The sequence below is a fragment of the Mytilus galloprovincialis genome, chromosome 2, assembly GCF_965363235.1.
Source record: "Mytilus galloprovincialis chromosome 2, xbMytGall1.hap1.1, whole genome shotgun sequence".
Classification (NCBI taxonomy): Eukaryota; Metazoa; Mollusca; class Bivalvia; order Mytilida; family Mytilidae; genus Mytilus; species Mytilus galloprovincialis.
The window spans coordinates 97,089,334-97,105,565 of NC_134839.1; the positions used below are offsets into that span (position 1 = coordinate 97,089,334).

The following is a 16,232-nucleotide window of genomic DNA, read 5'->3' on the forward strand; positions in this document are numbered from 1 at the left end:
CCATTATCAGGTACCCTTGAGACCTAGGGTTGGGGAGTCTGATATCAAAATATTCGTCAGGTACCCATTGAGACCGAGAGTTTGGAACGTCCAACATAAAAAACCTTTGTCAGATACCCTTGAGACCGAAAGATTGGCAAGTCCAAATAAAACACCTTTATCAGGTACCCTTGTGACCGAAAGTTTAGTGAGTCCAACATAAAAACCCTTATTAGGGACCCTTGTGACCGAAAGTTTGGTTAGTCCAACATAAAAACCTTTATCATGTAACTTTGAGATATAGGGTTTTGAGAGACCAATATAAAAACCTTTATTAGATACCCATGAGAGTTTGGTGAGTCCAACATGAAAACCTTATCAGGTTTCCTTGTTACCGAGTGTTTAAAGAGTTTAACATAAAAAAAAAAACTTCATCAGGTACCCTTTATACCGACAGTTTTGAGAATCCAACATAAAAACCTTTATCAGATATCCTTGAGACCGAGAGTTTGAAGAGTGAAAACAATTCTTAATCAGGTACTTTTGAGACTGTGAGTTTCGAAGGTCAAACATAGAAACATTCATTTATTACATTGGTTGCAATGAATTACATTGATTCCCCAGTTAGATAAAAACTGATAATTTCACATGTGAAATAAACGTGGTTATTTCACTCTCTGACGTCATACAACAATAGGCGTTGTCAAGACGTCGATAACGTCGGATCAAAACAAATTGTCAATGCGTAGGAAAAAGATATAGTTCCTTACATTTTCTACATTAATTTCATAAAAAAAGTCATTTGCCAATGTAATAAAAAGAATAACTAATCGCCGTATTTGAATATCAAAAATAAGACAACTTGTGACCGAACGCCGCTATGGATTAAACTCGTGCTGCGCACTCGTTTAATCCATGCGTCGTTCGGTCACGCGTTGTCTTATTTTTGATATTCAAATACGGCGATTAGTTATACTATAACTATTAGCAATCGTCCTTTAATGTCAGACTTATTCGTGTATTGTTATGAATCACTGTTTATGTTCAAATTAAGTAGAGACCCGTCTAAATTCCAATTAATAAATTGGAGAATTTAACAAAACTTTATATAATTTTGATGATATTTTTTGTTTATATATTTCACAGAAACTGACCAAAATGATATTACTCTATATAAATCAGATTTTAACAACAATAACACTCATTTCCAAGTTTAAGATATTTGATATTGTTTTTGAAGTCTAACTATTCATGAACTATTGAAAGAAATGTTATTTCATACGATTATAGCACATCTCAATTTTTACGTTGATGTTCTTTACCGAGCCAGTACATTTAGATTCTATATGGGTAAACTTATAGATTCTTAAAGTAAACTTATTCTATAAGATTAATAATTCAACAATGTAATAAGATCATTGACTACTGCTTTTTTTGGTATAAATATTGATTTTGTTATTAATTTACTTAATCCAACTAAATGTTCTTGGTATACACATATGAAAATCAACATTACCATTTTCTGTCAAATCCTATATTTTTTTATTACACAAGATCATGTTTACTATTTACTATCATGCTGGTTTTAACTACATCCATTTGATGTAGGATGTGTATTAGTTGATAACAAAGTTAAAATACATGATTTTATAAATAGTTAGTATTGGATTCGTACTAGCTGCTATTAACTGCGAGTATTTGCAGATCTGTACTTTGTGTCTTTCGTTGGTTCTTTATAGTTTGTTTATGATTTATATTGATCAGGTGAGTTAAACCTTTACACCTATTTTTTTTATAATGTTTAACTGATATACAACTGTCCAAGATAAGGGAAGGGTTCGACCACCGCAAACACGTTCAAAAACGACACATTCTGTTTATACAATTACAATTTCAAGTGCCTGTAATTCAGTGGTTTTCGTGTGTTGCTGTTCATCATCTTTTTGTGCTGTAATCCTGACATTACGGGTCATATTATAGCCTGCTACGTGAATTGGTTATGCTTATTGCTGAGGCCCTTACCCCGACCTATAATTCCTAGCTTCTATGTCATTTTGGCTGTGCTGGAGAGGTATCTCATCGGCAATAATATCACATCTTTTTATATTATGATCGTGAGTCAAAAAATATGAAAAGCTTTGAAAGTATTAAAACCAAACAACCAAAACACCTCTATAATCTGCTAAATTAATTCTCCAAGAGTGAATTTTTAATGTAACCAAATGATGTCTCAAACTAGGATAATATTGCTGCTAACAGGCACTTTAAGAAGTTCTTTGTCTTAAAAGAAGCCAGGAAATTTTCATCAGGCTGATGTAAGGCATCTTCTTTAGGTTATATAAGACAATTTATAATATTACGCCTTACCATTCTTCCATTTAATTGATAACATTTCGCAACTTTTATAATTGCTGCAGTGAACTTTGATGATTATATAAATATTGGCATTATTATTTTCCAGATATGTCTTAGCGTATGCCATAGGAAATCAGTACACTCGTTGTAGTTTAGATATAACGTTCAATCCGAACTAATGTTCATAGAATCTTATACAAATTTTCTTTTTATTTGCTTAGAGGCTTATCTTCCAACTTTTATTGGCTTGTTTCTTCTTGTTAAGCTCTCCGTAAAGTTTCATTATTACAGCCTTTTTTGGTAAAATTTGTTAACATTAGGAAGACCGTCGATTCACACGATTCGAAATGTTCTTACAAAGTCTCTGCATTTACTTGAATATATGAAATTATTTAATCTACATGTATCTGTTTATTTTTCAAATACGACTAGGAGGCAGTCTCACACTAGTAATGAACACAAAATCTAAAAATATGTGTCTTTGGTAAGTTGTGATTACGGATATTGTGAAATAAATGACACATTTTGTATGATTTTTGTTATTTTTAGATCAGTTTCGCCTACATTTTATTCTATTCTATTTTTTTATGTTAACTTTTGTCGTATTTTTCATTGACAGAATATCTTATTGGTTGAAATAGTGAAATAGAAGTTGACGTAAATACCTTTTTAGTCTTAGATGCATGATTTTTCTTATAAATTGTAAATGGATTTTAACTAACTGTCAGTAACTATAAGCACTCTCAGATCTTGATGTTCGAATGTACAAGTACCCGTTTATTACGTCCACTCTGTGTTTTTGTTAGATATGTTTTTATTTGCATATATCTTATGCTTATGAGTAAACCTTTTTCAACCGATTTTTGTAGTTTGTCCTCAAATTTGAATGTTTCAACATTGTCTCAGGTTAAGGGGGTGGTTGTACATTTTGTATATGCCTGGCCCAAGTCAGGAACCTGTATTTCAATGGTTGCCGAGAAAGGCCTTTAGTTTTCTCGTTTGAATTGCTTTACCTTTGCAATTTCGGGGCCTTTTATTACTGAATATGTGGTATGTTGTTCATTGTTGTAGACCGTACGATGACCAATAGTTGTTAATTTCTCTGTCATTTTGTCTCTTGTAGAGAGGTTTTACATAAGCAATCTTACCACATTTTTATATTTACGTCAAAACATTAGGTTGTCCGATTAAATTTCAATTTTTGCAAAAACTTTTGCATTTTAAAAAATAAACTGATATTGAATCGACATTACAATCTAGAAATAAACCAATCCGCTGTCGGTTTGTAATTTATACTCTTTGATAGTACATATTGGATAAGTAAATTGAACAGGTGATCTAGTCTCAAGTCAGAGCCATATATTCTAAGATTGTTCTCAGACTACAACCCAATAATTTATAAGGTCCCTTCTCTGTGTCTATTGAAATATTGTTTAGCAACTTGTTTTATTCGGTTGTCATCAAATTATTTCTCTTTAAGCTGATTGATTGTCCATTCACGTCTCATCATTGTAGTAATTTTGTATCTTACAACTGAGTTTGTAATCCGGAAATTGGTTCCTGTCCATTCCGTCCTATTTACCGATCTTTTTTTCTTATTCATTCAAATCCTACATCATTAGAGCAGTGGTCATGACAACTAAATTGTTAAAGAGAAGAAGTAAAGGATGCGACTTCACGATAGTGGAAGTCTTGTAGACGCCTGTAGAATTTTTATATTTCTTCTATGTAAAAGAAAATGCTTACTAATAATGAGAAAATAGATTTTCCCGCTTGAGGAAAAGCAATGGGAAGAACAATTAAGTGTATCATGATAAAACTGTTAACACATGAAAAAATATCAATCATAACCAACGTAAGTGCAATCACATTCTTACCGATAATTGATATTGATATCAAAAATAACTATTGATACAATACATATTTTGAGCTCTTTTTCAGATGGAAAAGAGCATACATATATTATATAAAAGGGAAATTCTAATATGTATCATGTTTATTAGACAATCTTTTTATCGATACATATATTTGACTAACGCAACAATTTTATATCGTTAAAATATGTATTTATAAAATAAAGGCAACAGTAGTATAAAGTAAAATCACAAAAAAACTACATGTACTCTGAGGAAAATTCAAAACGTAAAGTCCCTAATCAAATGGCAAAATCAAATGATATACACATCAAACGAATGGACAACAACTGTCATATTCCTGACTTGGTGCAGGCATGTTCAAATGTAGAAAATAGTGGATTGAACCTGTTTAAATAGTTTTACGGCTTGTCTTTTAAGCTTTTTAAGCCTGATCATTCCTGTAAACAGTTAGCTCAGAAAAACACTAAAGTTGTAATGTGTTATTTTCATTTCAATTAAAATATTTAAGACATAATATGTAAAATCATTAGAAAGAAAGGCAGAAATATAGTAGTGCAAGATAAAACCGTTAGTAATTATATTTTCTAGTGTTTTTTTTTTATTGGCTGTACATTTTATAAAGCTCTATTTACCACGTCATGTTGATTAGTCTTGATAGGATGTAAGAGTTTCTTTCCCCAGGTTTTGAGAATTGAACGATATTTCAGGAAAGAATTTTCATTGTTATCAAATCTTTGTATCAATGATAAATTTTTCATGTTCATGATACTTTATTCTAGTAATCATCGTTGCTTGTTGTTTGTGATAAACAATTATTACGCTATGTCGTTTGCACGACTGCCTTTATTATAATTGCAAGTCAAAGGTACCAAACATATATAATTCCCATATTCATGTGTTCATTTTCATGTTAATATCCATAGCAAATTTTATGAAATCGAGGTACAAACGGCCAACATAAGCCAGGATAATTAATAGCATCTAATAAAAATCCTGAACTAGTTCGGTATATCAAAGTTTTTAACAATTTTGATTAAACTTGCATGAGCTGAACCCAAAATGGAAATGTAAAATTGCTTAAATTTGATGGTCAATCATTAATTAGTCTGCAGCACATATAAACTTTGACACACTTTCTTTTTTAACATCCAACTTGATTTGCTACATTAAGTTGTTTGCAATATTTGGCAAATTATTGTTTTATTTTTATGCGTAAATCATTTATTCCAAACGGTAATGGTAAGAACATGTGTATCCACGAAGATAATATTGTTCATACACAATGAAAATATTTTTCTATGCTACAGTTCTTTCGAACTGTATCAATCAATGTTGCTCATAGCAATTTTACCCACATCCCCCTACAATATTTTTTTTTTAATTAAAAGATAAAGCACATGACATCAGTAAAGTATTTGACAATATTTCGTAGTTAACAACTTTCAAATATTCATGTGACGGGGATATCTTCTAAAGTAAACGACAAAAATAATATAGTAAGTCTTTTATTCACCATGTAACATCTATTTATGATTGCATTGACGTAACCTAGACGGCATCTTTCTAGTCATTGTCTAAATAAAACCAACCAATGAAATTGACGTTAGTTTTTAGCAGAAGATTTTATAAAAATTTCTCTGTTTGCTAGTTATCCTCACACCAGTTCAGAAAAACGCAGATTGAGAACACGTATATAAAAACTTGTCAATATAATTTGCTACGCTTGTTTCGTCTACATAAGACTCATAAAATTAGATGACATGTACGCTAGTCATTATCAGTTGGTGAACGTTTGAATTTTAGTGAATTAAGGAAAATACGACTAAGGCAAAATCTGATATCAGGTAACTTAAATAGAAATAAAGCTTCTGCAATTCACAGATGAATTCCTTCATACATAACCTGTAAATGTATATTATATTATTTCAGAAGAATCAACTGTCGAATTACTAAGAACGCATTGCTAATTTGAGTGACCAAAGAAACATGTATTCTGCCGAGAAACTGTCCAAAAAATCCACAGAATTTAATACCGTTGCAAAGAACAAAGCCATCTGATCAGTTTCTACTGATTTGCTTCGGTGAGCGCCATCATTTCAGGACTTTCTTCTCTCTGAAAAGATATGAGATTATGTTAACCTATACAATCAAATTGGTAATGTAATGTTCATGATGATTTAAAAAACGTAAACAAATAATTTCCGTAAGCACAATCAATTTTTATGGAAACTGGCAGGTAGTTTGACAATAATACCACATCAGCTTTTTTTCTATTCATAAGGTTTAAAGATACTATCCACGAACTTCTAGCTTGACTTATTATTCTGTTGCATGTCAAAATTATTATATAATACAACTATTGAAGACATGTTAGCTATGAACTAAGTCATATACTAGTTTTTATATTAACATTTAATTGCATGATGGTCCTCTCGTACATTTAGTTTGATTATAAGACATGTTTCCTGTATCCAACATTTAGTGATACATTGGAATTTGTTAAAAGGAAATGCAATCAGCAGATTCTACAAATACAATTTATCCAAAATCAAAATATAGAATGCTATAATTTTCGGTTAAACAAATGCTTATGTCAAATTAGATATACTAAATTAATATTTTAAAAGCTTTGTTATTGAGTGTTGTTTATCTTCCTTTGTACTTTATATTTTTACGTCTTTCTTACTTGAACTTTAATTTCATGTAGCCAATATATCATCTGAAAATATCTCAAAAACATGATTCTGTATGCTTAACTTTATAGTTTAAAATGTGTTTTGTAAATCATTTATTTATCCTTAATCTAACGTTATGTCCATTTATGTGTAAATACTACTGATCGATGAAAAAGACACCAGAATAGTCGTCCGATCTAAAATCAACCCATCTAGTCCGATTTCCCTAGAATGAAAAATTGCCGACTAAACATTTAAAGTTTCATATTTCACCGAGTCTTGGTTCGCATGGAGGACAATGCGTGCGTAGCAGGAGACGCATATCCTTTCGTCACATCCTGTCTGGGGTTTTGTGATTACATCAGGTTTCTCTTGGGTTTCTTCATATAATAGATCAATGTGTTTACTCCGGTGAATAGTTGTCGCCTTTTGTTTGATAGTTTTTGTGATTACATCAGGTTTTTCTTGGATTACATCAGGTTTTTCTTGGGTCTCTTCATATAATAGATCAATGTGTATACTCCAGTTAATATCTGTCGCCTCTTGTTAGATATCTAAAATGGCTTAATACTAGATCATCCCATTTCAATTGTAAACAGACATTGAACATCAGCTCAAAGTTGAGGACCACTATCATACCAAATATTAGTGCGTTCTTCACGTCAATATATATTACGTACCACTGATTCCAAGCACATTTTTTCTGTATCATTGGATTTCATCGACGGACATCTTTGTTCCGCTCTTCCAGTGCAATGCATAAGTCTATATTGTTTCCATTTTCGATTCAACAGCGAAACTACCTGTTTTAAATACAGAAAAACAACAATTACGTTTTTAGAAATGCAAACAAGCAACAATACACTTTCATAAATCTTATAACCTTAAATTACAAATAATGTCCAATGAATGTATATAATGATTGTTATTTGAAGGCATAACTTACTTAATGTATCAACACACAGGTAGTTTGACATTATGTTTTTCCATTCTAATGATATGTAAGAAATGAAGGTTTATTTGGACAAATTTTAAGTCCAACTTCCAGGCAATTAATTTCGTTTTAAAAGTTTACTCGATCTTGTTTTTAATTTGCATTTGAAAGTCTTCATGTGTTTACTTTGAAATTTATAAAATATCATCCCTTGTTACTCAAGAGATGAATAAATAACAAACGCACCAAGCTATGCCGATTAAGACAAAATACTAAGCACCTTGTATATCTGTTTTTTAATATTTGTATACCAAAATTACAGCATGGAGCCTCGAGGTATTTGTAAATATTTAAATTAAAAACAAAAAAACAGTACGATTTGTTCAAATACATGAGGATCTTTTTATGCAGATGCACAAATTCCACCGAAAGATCAATTATTGAACTTTTTAAGCACAAGGTCATTTTTTTTACCTGTAAGATTTTTGTTTATGCTCGTCAATATCCTTAAAATAAGCAATAGTGTAATCGAATAGATAAGGTCGGGTACACCAGTGTATCTTCAGGGGGTGTTTAGGTTGACTGTTTTGTCTTGAAAACGTACACACAAAATTAATTAATACAGAATCTCGCTTCAGATTACATTATTCTTATATATTTATTATACGTGTTGGTATAATAACATTAAAAATGTATAGTACTAAGAAATGAATATATTGGTCATATATGAGTCATAAAAACAGAAATTCATCATAGATACCAGGGTTGTGTTAGATTATTACCGAATGTCTCGTTATTTTGCACATCCAACATTCATGAATTCATTTTTTATATTTTTGTTATAGTTTCCGTTGGATAATCTGTTGTCTTATCGTTGTAGTCCAAATTACTATAAAATTGCCTTTCCATAACATCATTGTCATGAACCTTCTTTCGACGAGTATAGTAAAAATAATTGTATAAAGTTCCAGTTTGCATGTTAGTTACGTAAGCGCGTCACTATTTTTATATCCTGTGGTGTTTGTCGTGAATGAAATATGTTCGTTGTAGTTCTGCAGATTGCATGAAGTGCCGTTTGTGCGTTTTGCTGTGATAAATGTTGTTGTGTGTGTGTGTGCTGTATTTCTATCACGTTGTGCTGTCATTTCAACGATAATTTATAACATTGTCATAAAGCGGCAGTTAAGCTATCCATTAGAACAGGTTCAATCTACCTTTTTTAAAATTTCCTGTACAAAGTCAGGAATATGGCAATTGTTATCCAATAGTTCGTTTCTATGTATGGTGGTGTTTTTTTATGCACTACTGTGTTCCTGTTGTTCCTTTACTTTTCGTTTAAAATTGATGTGTTTCCTCGGTTTAGTTTGTAACCCGCATTTGTTTTCTCTCAATCGATTTATGACTTTTGAACACAATTGTACTACAATTTATTTATCGTTTTTTTGTTTGTTTGAAAAACATTTTTTTCTGTAGGAACACTTAACTTGTGAAACTGTTTTGCGTTTAACTTAAGGTGGTACCCAACACTTTCACTAAAATTAATTTGGCTCGTTTAATTTTCATAAAATTTTTACAAAGTATTTACTTTGACCCTTTTACAAAAATATAAAAAATTAAAATAATTTGAACCAAGCGTTTTATCAGAAAAATTACACTGGTTATATAGCAGTTTGACAAACACTAATTTTGATCATTGAGAAGCTTTATATTGCCTTCACAACGCAACGTAATTAAAACGTTTAGCTGATATTACAGAGTTATCTCCCTGTAGTGTTTGGTACCACCTTAAAAGCATTTTTATTTTATTCTTACTGTTTTTCACCTTTCGAAAATAACACCTTGCAATCCGTCAGAAAACAATTTTAAGTTGATAAAAGGCATTAAAGTACATCAAATGATGCTTTCAAGCTAGTAAATACATTTGTGTTTGAAATGCAACTGTTATTTAAGGATCTTAATGATGCTATGTGCATAGATTTGTCGGTTTTCAAGAATTTAATTGACAACGTGTCACCATTACGCCCGCTTCCATTTTAACGATTGAACACAATTAGGTGGAATAATGGAAAGATCATTTTGACGATGAAAATTCATGACTGTTTGATTATATTTGAGTACTGGTATTTACTCGAAAAATTCAAAGGATCGACGTTCCTTACGAAATGTATATTTTGAAAGAGGCATCTTTTGGTGCAAACGTTTTGCTAAGACAACTGACGAAATTTTTATCAAGGTACTTCTAATATCTTAAATGGAAGATATGAAAAACATTGTACATACCTCACCATTGCAGAAGCAATATATTATGGAAACAAAGGCCCCCTAAAAAATAATATTTTTAGAGTGTAAATACATACATTAGAACAATGCATGTTAAATGATGGAAACGATTGACACAATGATGTAGAAATTAAGAAGATATGTAACTGGGCAATGCACATTCATAATTATAAGAATAACGTCCGGTAAATAATTGACCCATAAAAGGCTAAGAATAATCTCCTAAATACTACACTGGAAATAACACAATGTAAAATGCAAACGCCACCAAACGTTAGCGGAGAGCACATGTGCTTCGTCCGAAATACACATATGGATACAAATAGCTTTCAAATTAAAAATGTGTATGAATAACAAAAAAGGCAGAAACTTAAATGCCAATGACCAAACATAGGATACAATTGAAACCTTATGCTTATTTGATAAAAAAAATATGATGTTTTTTTATTTAAACATACAACAAAACAGAATAAAATTAAGGTAAGCACCGTTTTTTGTTCTGCTTCTTAAGCTCGTTTTATATATTCTTTTTAGATTACTAGTAATATGGTTCGTGTTGGTTTACAACTATAGGAAATAATTTACTGACTGAAACAAACATTTTGTCAGCCAGTTTGCAATCTAAACATTTAAATGATCCCGTATTGACAATAAAATGACATTAAAATTAATTGTAAATGACAGAAGGTCCATTATGCGGGGAAATGGTTTTTCAAAACTGAAAATGAGATAATATTCAGAGATCCTAATGATGATAATGACAAAACACCATACACGGTACCGTGTTTCTATGCTTTATATTTCCCCCCTTAGACCTTGATGGAAAAATGATATCATTATTTCATAAATATTCGATCCTAAACTAGATTTTCTCACATTCCTTAGCAAAAAAACAAGAATGGGTTGACAGGATTAAGCCTACTAGCTTCTAGATTGACAATAATTAAGGAAGTTATTGTAAATCTATTTATCTTCAAATTAACAGCATTCCGATGTGTGCTTACTGTGCACGACTACGCTATTGTCACTTTTAGTTTACTGTTAAGAACCTTCCTTCGATGAAGAACTCACTCAACTTTATAATGCTAATGATAACAGTTAATAAAGTCTATTGTTTACACAACTGTACCTGCAAAACAAGAAAGTATAAACACTAAATTCTGACAGTAGTACAAACCGATGTTCAAATCCTTCAAATCGATCGGGGAGGGACAAGTCATGGTAAACTTTAATCAAACTGATGGAATAAAAAGGTTGCTAGACTTGGTGCGTCCACAAAATAAGCGACTACGGGTATGAATGGCTCACCCGCCTTGCGAATAATTCACACTTAATCAAAATGTCAAAATCGAGACTTATAAAACAATTGATAAAATTACATATCAGACAACTGTTTTTGGTATCTTAGGATATAAGACTGCAAAAACCTGTCGCTAGTGAGTTGAGACACCGACAAATCGTATCAAGTCAACCAATCCGTGATAACAATTGTTGAGTGTATCGACTGTCAACTTGAGCCATTCATTTTTTTAACTCTGTTGGAGCAATGTTTACCTAAGGACATTCCAATAAAAAAAATCAAAATTGTCATAACAAATTTCCTTTTTTCTAAATCAACATGACTTTATTATATGACAATAACATTACTAAAAATCCAGATTACAAATAATGCTTGAACACAATTATAAACTTTCATTTAGTCACGGACCCGCGATATCGTGAGTTGGTTCTAGTAATATTTAATCTTATCAATTTAGCGTGCATGTAAAATAAGATTTAATAGAAAAAAACAATTTGTATATTTGATGAACTCTACCAAGTACCACAATAAATATTTTTAGCAATTGTTTAGCATAAATAATTTTAACCGTGAAAGGGACGATGTAGTATACTGACTTTATACGTATTCCAAATGTATGAATAAAAGACATATGAATAAGCTTCTAAACGACAACAAAACCAAGTTGCGCCAAGTTGAGTCTAAGGTTAACAAAATTAGACTCGTTATCAATAGACACATGTTTATACTCTTCTGTTTACGTTTTTATTCGACCGGGTCAAGTGATTCCTCCGCAGACGAAACGAGCGTCTGGCGTTACAAATTGTAGGCCTTGTATCTTTGCCAAAGTTTAACAGATAGCTTCCCATATATGCTTTAAAAAAAGCATTAAAGTGTCATATTGGTTTAATGTTTGTATACATTTCTCTTAATTATTACATGTACTCCTAAGATAATTCTAACCTGGCATGACGTTAAAATAGCAGAACAATAACTATAGACATCTTCAAATGGTGATCCATGGTCAGGTCTCATCGGCAAAAGTAAGTATTGAAATCCTAATAATGGTATCAGAACTAACGTTGCTCTGGCTGCTTTCCTGGATAAAAATATGTATCATATAGGTAAACATTTATAATGGTATGTTTACATTTGAAGTATCTTAATCTTACAATGTATATGTGACGAAATGTTCAGTTTGTAAATTTCAAAAACGATCTGTCGACGGATATATAATGAATGTAGTGCAAATTTAATGAGTTCTTTTCTTTATTTTATATTTATGATTATATTTAGATTATAGATTATATTCCTCTATTTTAATACTTTACATAAATATAGAGACATATATTTGAAAAATTTGAATAAAGGATGAATTGTATGTACTTATATGAAACGATTTTAAAAGAGTAAACATTTGAACGTTTCCATTACTTGAGGTTCCAAATTCAAATATTATATTGTATACATGTTATTGTTTACTTACTTATTTTGCGCTGCTTCTGGTAGATCCTTTAATTTTGTCATCAGTAATCGAACAATATTGATAAGAAATATGATATTAACCTACAAAAATAAGATTGATGTAAATATGAAAAATATATGAGATTCTTACATACACATTGTACACGTGTAATCGTCACCTGTATATGACTTCTATTCAAACAGCTGACTCGTTTGCCTTAATTTCCAATATGACCATTAAGTATATTTCGTACCACATGTAACTATGATAGTTATAGTCTCTGGAAAAAAAGGAACAATATGGTGTCCTTTTCTTATTTATTCTCTTTCGTGGGAGAATGACAAAAATAATTCAAATCAGACCAAAAGATCATTATTGTACCTTGCATTGTTTTTTATCTACGTCTAAATATTGGATTAAGTGCACGCTCTTATATTGTTTATGTTTTTCAACACAAAAAATAGTGTTTCTATCTATATCATAGTAAATAAAAAGGAAAATTTTTATCCACATTACCATTGAAAATAGAAAATTTGATAACAAATAACAGCTGCAAATCGTGTCTACACCAATGTTATTACTTGTCTTATTAATGAAAACAGGGTTCTAAGTTATGTGTTCATGTTAAGTACTTACAGCCAGAGAAATAACTATTGGTCCATACATAATCCATTGAAGACTACTCTCATTCATCCAACAACTACAACATATTTATTAAATGTTAGTGTTTTTACTATTTACAGCGATAATTATATTATAATAAAACTTTTAAATGATAATTTGCAATACATTTAGTAGCATTACAACAACTTTTATCTATGTGGATAGGGTTTTTAAAATGCACACGGAGATGTTTTGTCTCAAATAATTTCGCAACAAATATTTTGTAAAAGTATTGTGAATCCTCTGAGCATTACATCTGAAGAGGTGCATTCTTTAGACGAAGATTTTTCGATTTCATATGTATAACATTGTTTTGTCACCGTGGGTGAAATTGTACTAGGAATGCCCTAACTTTAAGACGAAATCGCCACAAGGAGTCATAGTGCCCGCGTCACACTGTCCCGATTTTTATATACGATGGACACCCGAATGCGAAAATTGTAAGTTCGTACGAAGTTGGTCCCGATCTCGTTAAAATACCAAAAAGTGACCGAAGCAAGTACGATGAATAACGGAGTCTATACGATGGTGCCGAAATTATATACGATAGCAAAAGATGGATATACGAAGGTTAACCGAAGACGGGTATTTAAAATTCATATCTCAGCCGAAGCCTACACGATGGATCACGAAGGCTACACAATGGATTACGAAGGCTACATGATGGATTACAATGATGGCACGATGGCCATACGATGTCTAAAAGACGTCGTGTACAGCTTACGATCAGTGGCGTAGCCAGGCTACTTTTGAGTGTACGCCCTAACCTCGGCGAGAAGTTTGAAGGCCCCAATCGAATCCAAGTTCTAACATCTACTAGTAGTGGGTTCGAGGGGAAGCACTTTTCTGACATAAAAAAAAAACCAATCAATAGCAAGTTGAACATACTTTAGAGACTATCTTATTAATCTTTTATGTTTTAATTAATGCATTGGCCATTGTGTTGATTTAGAATCCAATGGTCATTGGTGTTAGAGAAAATATCCAAACCAGTTACTTTAAAATAACGTTTATAAGGAACCGTAGCGCAAAGCAGTAACTCAAACAAAACCCCTTTTGTGCAAATGACGTTAATGAATATGAAATGATTAATTTTAATAGATGTTCAGGTGCATTATGAAAATTCATAAAGGGTTCCGTGGGACTATGGTGTTCGTCTGGATTACCGCTTCCTAGCGAAAATTGAATCCATTTATCAGCCCATTGCAGGGGTTTAAATGATCAAACATTTTCTGTAGATTTTTTTCGTGAGATGGAATATGACAATATCAGAAAAATTATTACAAATTTATCATGTAAAAAATAATAATCACAGACCGTCTGTTAATTGCTAAAAGGTAAGTCCGTATGTCAATGGAAAAAGATATATATAACTTTATATTCTTAAAATTTTGCTTCATACATTAATTTCTTTGCTTATTTTGTATGTCACAAACTTTATGGTTAAAGTTATATGGCAATAATTTAATTTTGGATGTAACGCGTCTTCTGATTGGCTGACGTTATTTTGTTATCAGCCCATAGACATAATTTAGTCATGTGACCGTGACGTTATCAACGTTTTTTTTTTATGGTTTTCTACGGTTTAAAATGGAATTCAGAATTAAATTATAAGAAATGATTGAAATATTTTTCCGTCTATTCGAAACAACATTAAAAATGTGGTGCACACTGATTAATAACCCGCTACGCGCGTTATTCAGTGTGCACCAAATTTTTCATGTTATTTCTTCATAAACAGAAAAAAATATTACAGTCATATCTTAAATAAATATTTGAATCTGAATTTGAATAAATCACAAAAAAGCTTTTGCCAAAGTTTCATAAAATTCGACAAAGGTTTGACAAAATATTTGAAGTGTAACAAACTTTAACCACAGACAGTGATGCTCTGTATACTCTAATGAGAATAAAAAGCTTCTGTCCAACTTTCGTAAAATTTCACGAAGATTTGACAAAATAATTGATATTAAAAAAAAAATGTAAACATATTAAACCTAAATGTTGACACGCCTGACGAAAACCAGGATCGCTATTTCTTGCTTTCGCGACAAAAATGTCACAGGCTCGGCTAAAATCAAAGCTCATATTAGAATCTCAGCTGATAATGAATTGCTTATAACAACTTTCAAAAGTAAAAAGATTTCCCAGTAGATTCAGACTTTGACTGACAGAAAAATAACAAAATAAATATATAATACAGTACCATTTGATCGAAAGTAAATTCCATCACTTTTATTCGCAATTACAAGCTTTTAAACCAGATCTTTTTGATTTATTGAGATTATTTTTTTAACCAAAATTCAAGTGAACGCCCGGGCGTTTGGACGTAAACGTAGCTACACGCCTGACGATGCGTTTAAATTATATGCCTAAAGCATCGCGCGTTTTAAATTGTTTGATCAATATTGAATATATATTATATTGTACATTTAATTTCTGGTTTAATCATAAGACGGAAGACCGTGGGCTTGAAGGGTAAAACTTGACTCCGAGTCTCTGCATATAATGCCACTAGTCCTATAACATATGACTTCGCATTCTTATTCAATTTTTAACGTTTTTATACTGATATTTTCATTTTTTATTTTTTTTTGAATTGGCACATTGATAGTAAAAAAAAATATCAGAACAGTAAATAGAAATAGTAAATAATGCCCCCGAGGTCATATGTTATAGGACTACTGTAAAATGTGTGCTCTAGTCTGAATAATCACCCATAATT

The 16,232-nt window shown here is 31.3% G+C and overlaps 1 protein-coding gene across 1 annotated transcript in view; it reads right to left on the minus strand.

The window, feature by feature from the left end:
* Positions 1–5,700: 5,700 nt before the first annotated feature.
* LOC143062584 (calcitonin receptor-like) overlaps positions 5,701–16,232 on the minus strand; it is a 41,172-nt gene continuing 30,640 nt past the window's right edge. The window contains exons 8-13 of the mRNA XM_076234246.1: positions 13,481–13,544; positions 12,866–12,945; positions 12,343–12,478; positions 10,101–10,142; positions 7,567–7,689; positions 5,701–6,324 (exon numbers count right to left, since the gene is read on the minus strand). Of these exons, the coding sequence (XP_076090361.1) occupies positions 6,277–6,324; positions 7,567–7,689; positions 10,101–10,142; positions 12,343–12,478; positions 12,866–12,945; positions 13,481–13,544 (493 nt within the window). The 3' untranslated portion in view covers positions 5,701–6,276. The remainder of the gene's footprint in view (positions 6,325–7,566; positions 7,690–10,100; positions 10,143–12,342; positions 12,479–12,865; positions 12,946–13,480; positions 13,545–16,232) is intronic.